This window comes from Culicoides brevitarsis, chromosome 2 (genome assembly GCF_036172545.1).
Source record: "Culicoides brevitarsis isolate CSIRO-B50_1 chromosome 2, AGI_CSIRO_Cbre_v1, whole genome shotgun sequence".
In the NCBI taxonomy this organism is placed as follows: domain Eukaryota; kingdom Metazoa; phylum Arthropoda; class Insecta; order Diptera; family Ceratopogonidae; genus Culicoides; species Culicoides brevitarsis.
This window is the reverse complement of record NC_087086.1, coordinates 25540167-25553365: the sequence shown is the minus strand read 5'-3', so window position 1 is coordinate 25553365 and position 13199 is coordinate 25540167. Positions and strand designations below refer to the sequence as shown.

At 27.1% G+C, this 13199-nt stretch overlaps 2 protein-coding genes and 1 long non-coding RNA gene across 4 annotated transcripts in view; 1 reads left to right on the top strand and 2 right to left on the bottom strand.

Annotated features, from left to right (window-relative positions):
• The first annotated feature begins 40 nt into the window (after positions 1 to 40).
• On the top strand, positions 41 to 4792 carry LOC134831279 (zinc finger E-box-binding homeobox 1-like). Its single transcript, XM_063844971.1, has 4 exons — positions 41 to 372; positions 455 to 2376; positions 3898 to 3991; positions 4054 to 4792. The coding sequence occupies exons 1-4, from the start codon at positions 232 to 234 to the stop codon at positions 4543 to 4545; spliced, it is 2649 nt and encodes an 882-aa protein (XP_063701041.1). The 5' UTR covers positions 41 to 231; the 3' UTR covers positions 4546 to 4792.
• A 1166-nt stretch (positions 4793 to 5958) lies between these two features.
• LOC134830311 (uncharacterized) lies at positions 5959 to 8684 on the bottom strand. The gene is made up of 3 exons (XR_010161968.1): positions 8191 to 8684; positions 6598 to 6791; positions 5959 to 6513 (listed from the first exon to the last, which is right to left on the bottom strand). It is a non-coding gene; the product is annotated as an uncharacterized LOC134830311 (long non-coding RNA).
• A 2782-nt stretch (positions 8685 to 11466) lies between these two features.
• The window catches only part of LOC134830307 (cytokine receptor-like), a 30986-nt gene continuing 29253 nt past the window's right edge, over positions 11467 to 13199 (bottom strand). For both annotated transcript variants that reach the window (XM_063843735.1, XM_063843737.1), the window contains exon 7: positions 11467 to 13154. In XM_063843735.1, the coding sequence (XP_063699805.1) occupies positions 13105 to 13154 (50 nt within the window). In that variant the 3' untranslated portion in view covers positions 11467 to 13104. The remainder of the gene's footprint in view (positions 13155 to 13199) is intronic.

The following is a 13199-nucleotide window of genomic DNA, read 5'->3' as shown; positions in this document are numbered from 1 at the left end:
GGAAATCCACAAAAAAAGTCACTCACGTATGAATCCTCAAGTCAACAAACAGCGTCGATTCGCACTAAAATCCCAAAAAAACAACAATTTCTGCATAAAACCAGTATTTAGAATCCTGTTCCTGTCGTTTAGTGAAAAGATGAGATCGAGATGCACGAAAATAGTGCACTTTGATTGAGAAAATCGCGGAAATTTGAACCAAGAGACGCTCGAATAATTTTTATATAAAATATGGGTGAATATCGCTGCGTGAATTTTTACGAATTGTGTCGCTTGTGCACCGCTAGTCAAGGCAAAAAAGTGCACATTTTCTCGGAAGAGGGCAAGCAGAAGAGCTTGCAACTGAAAATAAACAAGGGACTTTTGATAAATGTGAGTTTTTCGTTGCTGCCAAAAATTGTATGGGGCACTTACGCAATGACTGATTGTTGTCTTTTTTTCTCATTTCTTGCAGGTGGACGAAAATGACAAACTCCCGAAAATTCTGTGTACGACATGTGTGCAGCAGGTGGAGACCATCTACGAATACAAAAACGGCTGTTTGCAAGCCCAAACGTTGCTCGAGGGCTGTTTGACGAGTTCCAAGCTGCGAAATGGAGGTCAAGTTTACATCAAAAGTGGAACGCCGCAGCAACAACAAGCCACTGTTGCAACTTTGGGCAATTTAAAGAGCGAAGCACCTCCGTTGGCGCCCAGTTTCACGATAACAGCGACGCCAAAAATGACGACGATGCCCACACAAGTCGCCGCTCCCACAAATGTCAGTTCGGATTTCTTGAGCAGCATAATTCAAGCGGTTGGGATCCAAGCAAATGAGGAACATAACGAACCCACGGTGGTCCAACAACCAGCAATGCCGCAATATACGCTGACAATTGACGGACAAACGTTGAAAGCGAGTCCAATTCAGTATAAAGTTGAAACGACGCCGACTTTTAATTTGCAACCGAGTGCGTCGACAAGTGCTGATTCGACGGAAATGTCCGGCAGCATCTCCGTGGATGAATTTTTGAAGCTGAAAAGTACGCCGAAGAGCACGCGCAAAGTGCAACCCGTGAATTTCGAGCTGAGTGGCATGACAACGAACGTCACGAAAAAAGCAAAAATTGAATTAGACAAGAAACCGAAGATAAATCTCGTGTTATCGACACCGACGAAGCAACAACAAACGATACCAATGACGATTCCGGCTTCGATGACGAACCAACAGCCGAAAACGATCTCGTTGCAGCAACTTTTGCAATCGGCCAATAAGCAACCGCAGCAGCAGCAACAACAACAACAACCGCAAACGTCAATGGTGCCGCTAATCATCAAAAGTGACGGCACAATTGAAGCCAACAACCAAATTTTGTCCCAATTAATTGCGAATAACGAGTTGACGCCGACGAAACAACCACCGCAACCGCAATACACGCAGCCCGCACAACAGCCAACCACCTACGTTCAACTCAAAATCCAACAAAACCCCGATGGGCAGCCCACAGTTCAACTCATGCCGCAGCAAATCCCCCAAACGGTCCAACTTTCGACACAAGCATTCCAAAATCTCAATATTCAGCAACAAATTCAGCAGCAAATCCAGGCACAGCTCGCCGCACAAGCCCAGCAACTGCAGCAACAGCAACAAAGTCAAGTTCAGATCACGTCGCAGCAACTTCAGACGGCTTTTAATCAAGCAGCAGCACAACAACAACAACAACAACAGCAGCAACAACAACCCACCATATCGATCGCGCCATCGCAACAAGCGCACATTATCCCGCAACAAATTCAAACGACGCCCCAGCAACAAGTCTCGGTCGACACGCAAGTCTCCCAAAGTGACATCACGATGGAAGCAACTTCCTTCGAGGAGCCCGAAGACAAGCCAGTGACCGTGAAAAGAAATTACGGCAAAAAACCGAAGGAAACGCCACGTCCTGCCACCCAAACATCACAAAAGCCGCAACAACAAACGACCGCGACACCACCGACTGTCACACAAACCGCGCAACAATCGCCGCCGAAGCAGCAAGACAACACCGGAAATAATTCCGACACAGATGCGCCGCCAACGATCGAGTCAATGATGGCGCAACAACAAATGCAGCTCATTACGGCGATTAAGCACGAAGGAAATGATCCGCCGGTGACACTGACGACATGCGATGTTTGCAAGAAGGTCTTCAAACGGAAGGAACATCTCATGCAGCATTTGAAATCGCACGTGGGACTGAGACCGTTCAAGTGCGAGGAGCCCGGTTGCAATAAATCGTTTAGTCGGAAGGAGCATTTGTTGCGACATGTTGTCAGTCATACGGGAAAGAAGATGTTTTCGTGCGATTTGTGTCACAAGTTCTTCTCGCGCAAGGATAATTTGAACAAGCATCGACGGTGAGTTTTATTTTTTTATGTGAATTAAATCGAATTTTCACTTTTTGTCAACTTTTCCTTCATATTTTGAGGTAAAAGAAATATTTATATTTTTTAAATATTTTTTTGATTGAAAAATCATGAAAAAAAAATTTTTTTAATTTTTTATTAAAAAATTTTTGACAAATTTTTCCCATTTTTAAAGGCAAAATATGAACATTTTATCATTTTTTAATGACCGTAACATTTTTTTATAATTTTTAATCAACAAAATTATTTTATTTATTTATTTTTAAAAGATTTTTTTCTTTCAAAATTTATATAAAAATTTTATTCAAATAATTTTTAATTATTTTTCAATTATTTTTACCAAAATTTAAATTTTTTTTTTTTTAAACTTTATATTTTTTTCACTTGAAATGTTCAAAATAAAATTTTTAATAATCTTAGTAGAGATTTTTAAAAATTGTTTAAAAAATTATTTTTTTTTATAATTTTTTGCGTTCTTATTTTAATAATTTAAATAAAAATTAAAATTTAATTAAATTTAATTTTTAATTTAAATTATTTTAGTTAAAATAATTATTTAAATAATTTTAAAGGCAAAATTTTATAAAATTAAATTTTAATTTTTTTTTTAAAAGAAAAAAATTTAAAAATTAAATTTTTGAATTTTTGTCCAAAAAAATTTTTTCATAAAATTTAAGAAAATTTTAAATTAATTTTTTATTATTTGTCAAAAATTTTTTTCAATTTTTAAAAATTTTTTATATTTTTTTTTTACTTTGTTTAAAATAAAATTTTAATTTTTAATTAAGTTTAATTTTTTTTAAACATTAAAATTAAATTTTTCAAAAATTATTTTATTAAATTTATTTAAATAATTTTAAAAAATTTTTTGCCCCCCCCCCAATTTCAAAAAAATTTTTGGACAAATTTATTTATTGAAAATTTTTAAAAAATAAGAAATTTTAAATTTTATATTTTGCCGAAAATTCAATGGGGCAAAATGTTAAAAAAAAAAGTTAAAAATTTTTATTAATTTTTTTTGACATATTTTTGGGTTTTTATTTTAAAAAATTTTCAAATAATTTTCAAAATATTTTAAATTTTTTAATTTTTTTTTTGAAAAATTTTTACATAAAAAATTCTTTTTTTGAAAGTATTTTTTAAAAATTAAATTTTTTTCAAAATTTTTCGATTTTTATTTTTTTTTTTGAAGTTGAAATTTTTTTGTTAAAATTTTTAACTTAAAATTTTAAAATATTTTTTCATCAAACAATAAAATTAAATAATGTATTAAATAATTTTATTAAAAAAAAAATTTTTACTGTTTATTTTAAAATTATTTTCAATTCGCTAAAAAAATTTGCTTAAATTTAATTGAAAATAAAATTTTTCAATTGACTAAATATTTGTTTTTAAAAATTAATTCATTAATTTTTTTTTTCTTATAAAAATCATAATTTGACAAAAAGTGAAAAAATTAGCCTTAGTAAAAATTTTCAAATTTTAATTTATTTTATTTTATTTATTTTTCAGTACTCATCCCGAAGTCGGCGGAGACAACGTCAAAGGCAAGAAGGAAAAAGTTCAAGAAGGCGCCGAAACGAATCCAATCGTAACCAAAATTAAAGTGAGTTCCCACCTGTAATAAACTCGACGAATTTTCTAACCAACCAAAAAACCAAAATTTAGGCCCGCAAAGCAAAACAAACAAAGCAAGACGGTCTCGAAGAAGGCGAAGTTGTCCCGCAATCACAGCAGCAACAACAACAACAATCGCAACAACTCCTGCCGCAACCCACGTACCAGCCAATTAAGATCACACAACCCTCAGATACTCTCACGCAGATGCAAAGTCAACCGATTCAGATCCAAATGACATCCACCGCCACACCCAGTAACACCGTACAAACGATCGGCACGTCGCAACCGCAAATCCTGCAGCTGCCGTGCATCGTGAGCACGAGCCAGGGGCAACAAGTACCAAATAGTCAGACGCAGCAAATTGCGTACACGACAAACCAAACGACGACGCAAGCCACCAAAACGACATATATCAAGGCCGTGACATCGGCAGACGGCAACACGTTGTACACGATACCGCTGATGCAGCAATCCAACTACATCACGACAAATGCGCAGGGTGAATTACAATTGGGCGGATTCAAGATCGAAAATAGTTAAAACTTTTAATTTTTTTTTTCTGTGAAAAAATTTTTTTATGTGTTTTGTTTCCGTGCCATTTCTTTAATTGTTTTTTTAAAATTTACTCTGGAATCAAGTAAAATGACGTAATTTTGCTCTCTCTTGCCCTAATTTTATCAAAGAACTTGATAAATATTTGTTGTCGCATTTTTCAGACATACAAAAAAAAAACACACATTTTTCCTATTGCTGTAAATTTCTCTATATTAATTAATTACTCTGTATGTACGTATTCTTATTTATAAATGTCGAAAAAGAGATTTTTATGTTTTATTCGGACGAGGATGAACATTTTTACAAGACTGACATTTTTAACAATTTTTTTTTTAATTTTTAAAAAATTATGAATTTTTTCAAAACTAGTTCGCTTTAAATTTTTTTTTCTTTTTTTTGCCCAAATTTTTTTTCTGAATTAGGTAAAACTAGTTTTAAAATTTTTTTTTCATATAAAATGACTGAAATTTAACAAATTTTAACTTTTTATAAATATTTCATTTTTTATTTTTTGTATTTAAAAATTAATTTGAAATCTTTTTAATTTTATAAAAAAAATTAAATTTGAAAAAAAAAATCTTTAAAAAAATTGTCAAAAAATTAAAAATTAAGTTCATTAAATAATTTTGTTGTAAAATATTTTTAAAGAAGTAAATCCATGTGAACAAAATATTAATTTTGGTAGAAAAAAATTTTAAATCTAAAAATTTACAAAAAACAAAATTATGAAAAGCAAAAAAAAAAAAATATGTAAAATTTTACAAATTTTTTTTCCCTACTGGATTTTAGATTTTTCAAATGGAAAAAAAAAATATAAAAAAATTTTTTTGAAGCGATTTAAATTATAATTAAATAAAATTATTTTTTAAAATAAAATTATTTAACTTTTTTAAAAATCAATTTTAAAAAATTTGAATATTTTTTTAAAAATTAAAATTAAAAAAAAATATATAAAAACTCGATCTTTTCCCATTTTTTTTAAAATATTATTTTTTTTAATTTTAATTATTTTTTCACAAGCAATAATTTTTTCAAAAAGTAATTTGATAAACTTTCAACTATTTTTTACGATCACTCGTTTAATTGCTGTGAAAATAAACACTTTTTAACCTACAACTTTAATTACCTTTTAATTCGAATAAAACAGATAAAAATAAATTCTTGTCTAATAAAACATAAAAATCTCTTTTTTATCGAATAATGTGTAAAAATTTTATAAAATAATAATAATTAATACTTGACTTGCAAAAAATAAAACATAAAATTACGATAAATGTTTTAAAAAATAAAATTATTATTATAAAACTACAACTAAAATTAATATTGATAATAAATTCAATTTATGGCTAAAAAAAGACACATTAGGAGCTAGCTACTTAATTATTTAAAATCATAAGAGACGTAAAATAATTTATTTGTAATTTTTAAACAAAAAGTATCTAGTGTTAAAACGAAAAAAAAATTATTAAAAAAATAAATAAAAATACTTTTGAAGTAACTTGATATACGTGAAATGTAAAAATGACGTATTTACATCTTTTTTTGGTGTTCAATCGTTTTTCGTTTCTCCTCATCTTCGTTCACATACCGTGATGCTTGAATAAGAAATTCAGTTTTACGATTTGAACTAACTGGTTGTTGCTTTGCCGTGTGTCCTCCCACACCTCAAGGTAGTTGATATTTTTAAGGCCCAACTTGATTTCGTGCGATTTGAGGAAATTGTCGCCTTCCTCGAACACGTCCACTGCATTTCGGCGGAATCTGAAGAGAAATCGGAAGCCATTGACCTGGTCGTGATTGCCCATTGCGGTGGTTCCGAGTTCCTGGATGTGTGCGTGCTGCCAGCCATGCGAGTCGCGCCAATCATGCACAATCTGGCCTTTGTCGTAATCCACTTTTAGATGGTAGCCGATCGCTTTGTGACGCGGACTTTGTGTCAAATTGATGGAAAATCTGAAATATTTTTGAATATTATGACCTAAATTCACTAGCGCCACACGAAAATAAACATTAAATGCGTTATTTCTGGATACTTACACATGTAACGGTTCATGTACGACTCCGCAGATTTCAATTTCGTCACCTTCGACCGGCTGGCGGGGCAGTTGGATGGAAAATGCCATTTTTGCTCGTAGCTCCTTGAGATCTAGTGTTTCGGGGTCTTCTTCGCGCGGCTCGCTCGATCGTCTGGTGATCAGACAGGAACGCAAACAATCCACTAAATTATCCAGCTTGAATTTTTTTAAAATAAAAATTGGGACAAAATTAAAATCGACACTTCTGGAGTTGAGGCGTTACTGAGTTGTTGAATTTTGAAGCACACAATCGCAGAAAGAATTCCATTCAAATAATACTAAAACATGTTCTTTGTGTAAACATAAAAATTTTGTTACAGATATTTTAATTAGCTTTATTTGTACTGTATGGCGGTAAAATTATTTCTCGGTTTGAAATTTATGTATAAAAACGAAACAAGTGATCGGAATCCAATTTTTTATAAAAAAAAATAATGAATAACGACGCGCTCTGTCTAGAGACGACTAAAAATAACTAATGCAATATGTTTCCAATAGACTAGTCAATTTTTTAAAGAAAAAAGATACGATATCGAGTATAAAATTAAAGTGAATGAGAGTTTGTGGGCATTTATTTTTAGATTTTTTTTAAAGAAAATTAAAAACTTTTAAAAAAATATTATTTTGATTTTCTTTAGTTTTTTTTAATTAATTTTTTAAAATTTTCTATAGAAAAATTTTAAAATTATTAAAAAATCAAATGATTAAAAATAAATTTAATTAATTAATTATATAAAATTTTGAGCTAGTTAAAAAAATTTTTTAAATTTTAATTTGAAATTTTTAACAAGAATATTTTATCGAAATAATTTTTCAAAAAATATTCATTGACTTAATTTTAAAATATTTATTGTCTTTTATAATTTGTTTGTATTTATTCTAATAAATTTAGTGTTAATTTATTTAATTAAATTAATAAGAACTTTAAATTATTTATTTATTTGTTTTTATTTTTTAAATTTGTAATTCACAAGTATTTAAAAATTATAAATTTTTATTAATATCAAATTTTTTTTAAATTAGTATTTCAAAACATAATTCAACCAAAATTCCAAAAAATCACAAAAAATTATCTGTTTGACAAAAATAATAAAAAAATATATAAAAAAGTCAACTATTGAAGTTTTCAACTTATTGAATAATTTTTTATTTCTCAAAAAAATGAAAAAAAAAAATAAAAAAAATTTAAACATCGATGGTATTTTTAAAAATTAATTTTTAGTAAATAATAAGAGAAATAATTTTATTTTTTTTTTAAATAATTTTTTTAAATAAATTTTATTAAATATTAATTTAATTTTTGAAATTTTATTATTTTGACATTAATTTTAAAAAATCTTTTTTTTTAATAAAATAATTATTTCAAAAGTAATTTTTGTTTTTCATTCAAATTTTTAAAAATTAATTTTTTTATGTTCATTTTTTAATATTATTATTTTTTAAAAATTTAATTTAAAAAATCAACATTTTTAAATTTGGTACCGAATTCAAAGACTGTTCACACATCTTTTCACGCATCACCAAACCAAAGAAAAAATAAAGAGAGAATACCTACACAGTAAATAGCCTCTTCTGTTTTCTCCAAAGACGTGCTCTTCTTTCTATGTTTCACTATACAACTACAGGTGTGATGTTATCATCACTCAGCACTGGAAATATTTATTATCGTTCAGCTTAAACAAGCAATTAGTATAAGTTATCACAATACCGGTAATTAAACGTGATCTAAGATGTTTTCTTGGCACTCGACGCTTTTACACTGAACGTACGTCGTTTAAAAAAAAATAATTTACACTGCGAAACTCCAAATAAATATTTATTTATTCCAACAATTATCGTCCAATTCACAGGTGATTATTGTATTATCTTATCTTTTATTTGTTTTGTTTTTAATTTTTTATTTGTCAAGAAATATTTTTTTTTTATTTTTTCAATAAAACTCGTGCGACTTCTTAACTGGGCTCGTTCTCGTAAAAGACTGATTCACTTTGTTAATGTTGCAATTTATCAGGTTCGATCGGCAGACGCGCTCCGTATGCTTAAATTGAATGAAATGGCTTTTAATTTACGCTACAAATGCCACAGAAGCAACAAGTAGGTACGAACAATGAAGAAAGAAAAAGAGCGGGAGAGAAAGATTTTTTCGAACGATGACGCCATCGCTATGTTGGGAACTTCGATCGCGTTCGCGGCATGTCTTTCATAAAATGCATAAAATTAAAAGAATTCGGGGTCATAAATTATTTCAAAGACAATTGAATGTTTAAAAATTTGTGTGTTTCGTGGGATGACATCATGATCGTGTTCATGACGACGCATGGCGCTTCTAGGGGAATTTGCGATTCATCGTAGAGTAATCGGGCCATATTTAATAAAACAATTTTTTACTACGAAATATTTACATATTAATACCGGAATTGGAATGTAAAGCCACCCACCGGAGATATTTGACGTGATTCACCGTTAAATACGAGAAAATGTGAGAAGAATTCGATCGAAATTGTCGATGAAGAGAGAATTCTCTTTATTAATTTTGTTAAATTAAATGGCTTTGGAGAAGTATCAGTGGCAAGTTTCAGTGTATTTATTAATTGGTTTGATACGAAGAAGTGGAAGAGGTAAAAGAAGGGGATTATTAAAAAATCGTTTTGTAGTTGTTAACCCTTTCTTGGACTGAAGAAAAAAAATTTTGTAAAATATTTATTTCTTTTTAAATTTAATTCAACTTATTTTTTATTTTTTTTTTCAAAAAAACGTTTCAAAAATTAAAAAAAAATATTTTTTTGTCTTCGTTTAAGTGTTTAAATTACATAAACTTTTATAGAATAATAAAATTTTTTTTTGATAAAATTTGATTCTGCCGAAAGTCAAACTTGTACAAAATCAGCAAGATGAGACAATTATGATTAATTAAACACGACAATAAAATCTTAAGTAGTGGCGGATTTTATTGTTCTTTAAATGGACAGAAAAAAATTTAAATTATTTTTTAGATAATTTAAATTGCTTATTTACACAGACTGAAAAAGTATATTTTTTCTCGGGATCCTAAAATTCTATTATAATTTTCCATCTAAAACTATTTGAAAAATTTAAAAAAAAATCATTTTTATAAATTTTTAGAATTTTTTTTAAAGTAAATTTTACAAATTTAAATTGTTAAAAATTGGAATATTTTTTAAATATTTTTCCCATTAAAATTTAAATATTTTTTCAAGATTTGTAAAAAATTTTAAAATATTTCAAAGTTATTTTTTTTTAAAAATCGACATCTTAAGAAAAAGAAAAATAATAAACAAAAAATTAATTTTAATAGGCGACTATAATTCATAATTTAAATTTTTGATGCATATGTAACGTTTTAAAAATTCATAAAAATTTGTAATTTTTTTAATAATTAATTTTACGTGTTTTCACTTAACTGTTGAAGAAAATGATTTTTTTTTGTCATTATACTTGCCTTTTATTTTTATTGTTTTTTTTTAATATTATTTCATTTTTTAATAACTTAATTTTAAATTACGTAATTTTGGCTAAAAAGTTTCTTATTTTAAATTTTTTGAATTTCTCTACGTTCCAGCTCATTATAATAAACCAAACATGAAAATAATTTTTTTTCGGTCAGAAGTGCGTTTTTTTACAATAAAAATTAGGTATTGCATGAACCTCAAATCGGTAAAAAAGTTATTGAATCTCCTCAGCAACAATTTTAAAATATAATTTTCAGAAAAATGTAAGTAAATGACCTCCGAGAAAAATGAAATTAAAACACACAATATTGAGCAAAAGTATTTTTAATGTTCATTTATTTTCAATAATAATCAATAAACATTAAGTTGGCAATATTACAAAAAATATTAATCATATATTTACACAGAAAACTAAGAAACATTAAAGTACAAATATGTGAATATAATTAATAATATAAGTTAATACAATTAAGAAAAATAACTAATCCTAACAACATTCTAAGGACAAAAAAAATGAGCTAACTCAAAAAACTAATCATAAGATTCAATAAATTGTTAAGGCATACAAAATTATTTTGTAATTATAAATGTAAAGCTTTTTTTTAGTAAATTAAATATATTTGGGTTTTTTTATTCAATTTTTTTTATAAAGGGTTTTTTAGGCGCATACATTTTATGTTTAATCTTGCACTCTTTTTAAATTTAATTTATTTAACGATTATTTATTTTTTTATAGCTAATTTAACACTTATACATTAACTTTTATGTATTTTTCTTTATATTTAACAAATTTTTTATCTTTTTAATTGAAACCTCTTTTTTTTATTCCAATGGACATTTTGGATAATTATTTTTTTTTCTAATATATTTATGAGAATATGATTTTTTTTCAATTTTTTAAAAGATTTTGAGTTGATGGCACAACAATAAAGACATTTGTGAGCTTCAATTAAAAAATAAAAGAAAAATATTCGAATTTGATTTGTAAAAAGACACAAGGCGGGAAGGATACAAAAATTGATTGTATCGTATTTTAATGTTAATATTTTATAATTTATTTAAAAAATAATCTTAAAACTAAATTATGATGTATTTTTAAGTTAGTGACACAAAATCCAGGGATTTTTACTAGGAAATATTTTTTTATTGGAAATCAAAGTACTCATCACATGATTTTTCATTATTTAAAAAAAAAATGAAATTTTTAATTTTTTTAAGAAAATTTGATTTAAAATTTTTTTGAAAGCACTTTGATCTCCCAAAAATTAAAAAAAAAACTTGAGATTTTTTTTAGTAGATTTAACAATTTCCTTAGGAATAGAATACTTTTTTCTTTAAATTCGTTTAATTTTTTATCATTTAAAATTTTTTATCGAGATAATAATTTTTTTTTTCATATAATTTTGTTCAATATAGATAATAAAAAATTGATTTAATTTTGTTAATAAGGCAAAAATCATGTATTTACATTGGTTTGGGTACGATTTTGTAAGCTCGAAGAGTTGTTTTGGTAAGGAAAGGCTTTTATAAGGATATTTTTTTTACTATATAAAGATAGATTTATTCGAAAAAAGAATTCAAAATAATTCTAGTAAAAAATATTTTTCTAGGTAGAAATATAATTTTGTTGGAAATGATAGATTTTTTATTTTGAGATTCATATTTTAATACTTTATTTTTTTATGAATTCATTTTTTGCTACTTCAGGTATCATTTTGTGGATGAACGTCGTTTTTTCGGGAATTTATGGCATTTAATGTCTGCGCGAAGAAAAAGGCAAAAAAAAATATTTAAGGCATTTAAAGGAAATAAATGGCAAGAAAATTATTTTTTTTTACATTTATCGGGTAAGCATATTTATGAAAAAAAATTTTTTTTTTAATTGAAATAATAATTTTTTAAATTAATTTTTTTAAATTATTTTTTTAGTGCTTGCCTACTTTTTTTTTAATATTCACTAAAAATTTGTATACAAATTTATCGTTGTTCTGGACATTTATAGGCCTAAATTTGTCTTTTTTTTCTTGTCTACTGAAACATTTCTCAAATCCGTGGAAACGACTGGTAATTTTTTCCATCGAAACCATTTTTTTATTTTTTCTGTGCGAAAATTTCTAAAATGCATATTTTTATATTTTTTTTAACAAGTGAGTAAAATAAACCTGTGTCTGTTCCATTTTTATCTACTTGTTGGTCTTTTCTTGTAATTTATTATTTTTTTAATTGTTTTACATTTAACACTTATTTTTTTCGTTAAAAACTTTAAGAGTTGTACAGAAATAGTTAATTTGTTTCAGTTTACACTTCAAAGATTAAATATATATTTTTTTTTAAATTGACGTTAATTTTTTTCGTGTCGGGAAATAAATGCTTCAAAAGCGGACGGACTGGTCAATTTTTTTCGTGTTGGGCGTTCATCATTGTTAAATTCTAGAAAATCCGACCTGCAGGAAGTTTTAAACACCAGTCCGTTCTAGTTTTTTTTTCTACATCCTAATTTTTTTTTGAGTCCATCAATATATTCCAATATTATCTTTAGTAATAATATAATATATAATATATGTATGTATAATATTTGTGAGGGTCTTACAAGCTACTTTTTTAAACTTTATAATGTTTATGTGTGTGTATATATTTTTTTTCTTTTGTGTCACAACTCTTTGTTCTTTTTGTTCCTTAAAAATAAGTTTTTTTTAACTTAAAAAAGTTCATTTATCGTCCTAAATAAGAAATCATCAATTTTTTTAAAGTTTCTGTTGTATAGCAGTATCACTGATAAATATTCGATTTTTTTTTTTGTTACAATGCAAAACGTCAAGATGACCATTTTTTATGTCTAACGAATTTTTGGATAATTCGAGTTTCAAAAAAAATTTTTTTTTGATGAATTTAATTAAAAATTTTTAATTTTTCCAAAAATTCTGGCCATCTGGAGTCGCATTATAATTTGACGGTACATGTACCTGAGTCAAAGTTTCTAATTCGATTTTAAGTTTCTTTTATTGCATTCGATGTCCAAAGTCTGAAAGTTGTTTGTGAGTGACGTATCCTAAAAAAAAAATTAAATTTTTAATGAAATTTATTTTATTTTATA

What these genes read in the sequence shown, in the direction of transcription:
- LOC134831279 (XM_063844971.1), top strand. Translation starts at nt 232, where the DNA reads ATGGGTGAATATCGCTGCGTGAATTTTTACGAATTGTGTCGCTTGTGC. An exon ending in ACAAGGGACTTTTGATAAAT is followed by an intron (nt 373 to 454) that starts GTGAGTTTTTCG and finishes CATTTCTTGCAG; the next exon opens with GTGGACGAAAATGACAAACT. An exon ending in AATTTGAACAAGCATCGACG is followed by an intron (nt 2,377 to 3,897) that starts GTGAGTTTTATT and finishes TTTATTTTTCAG; the next exon opens with TACTCATCCCGAAGTCGGCG.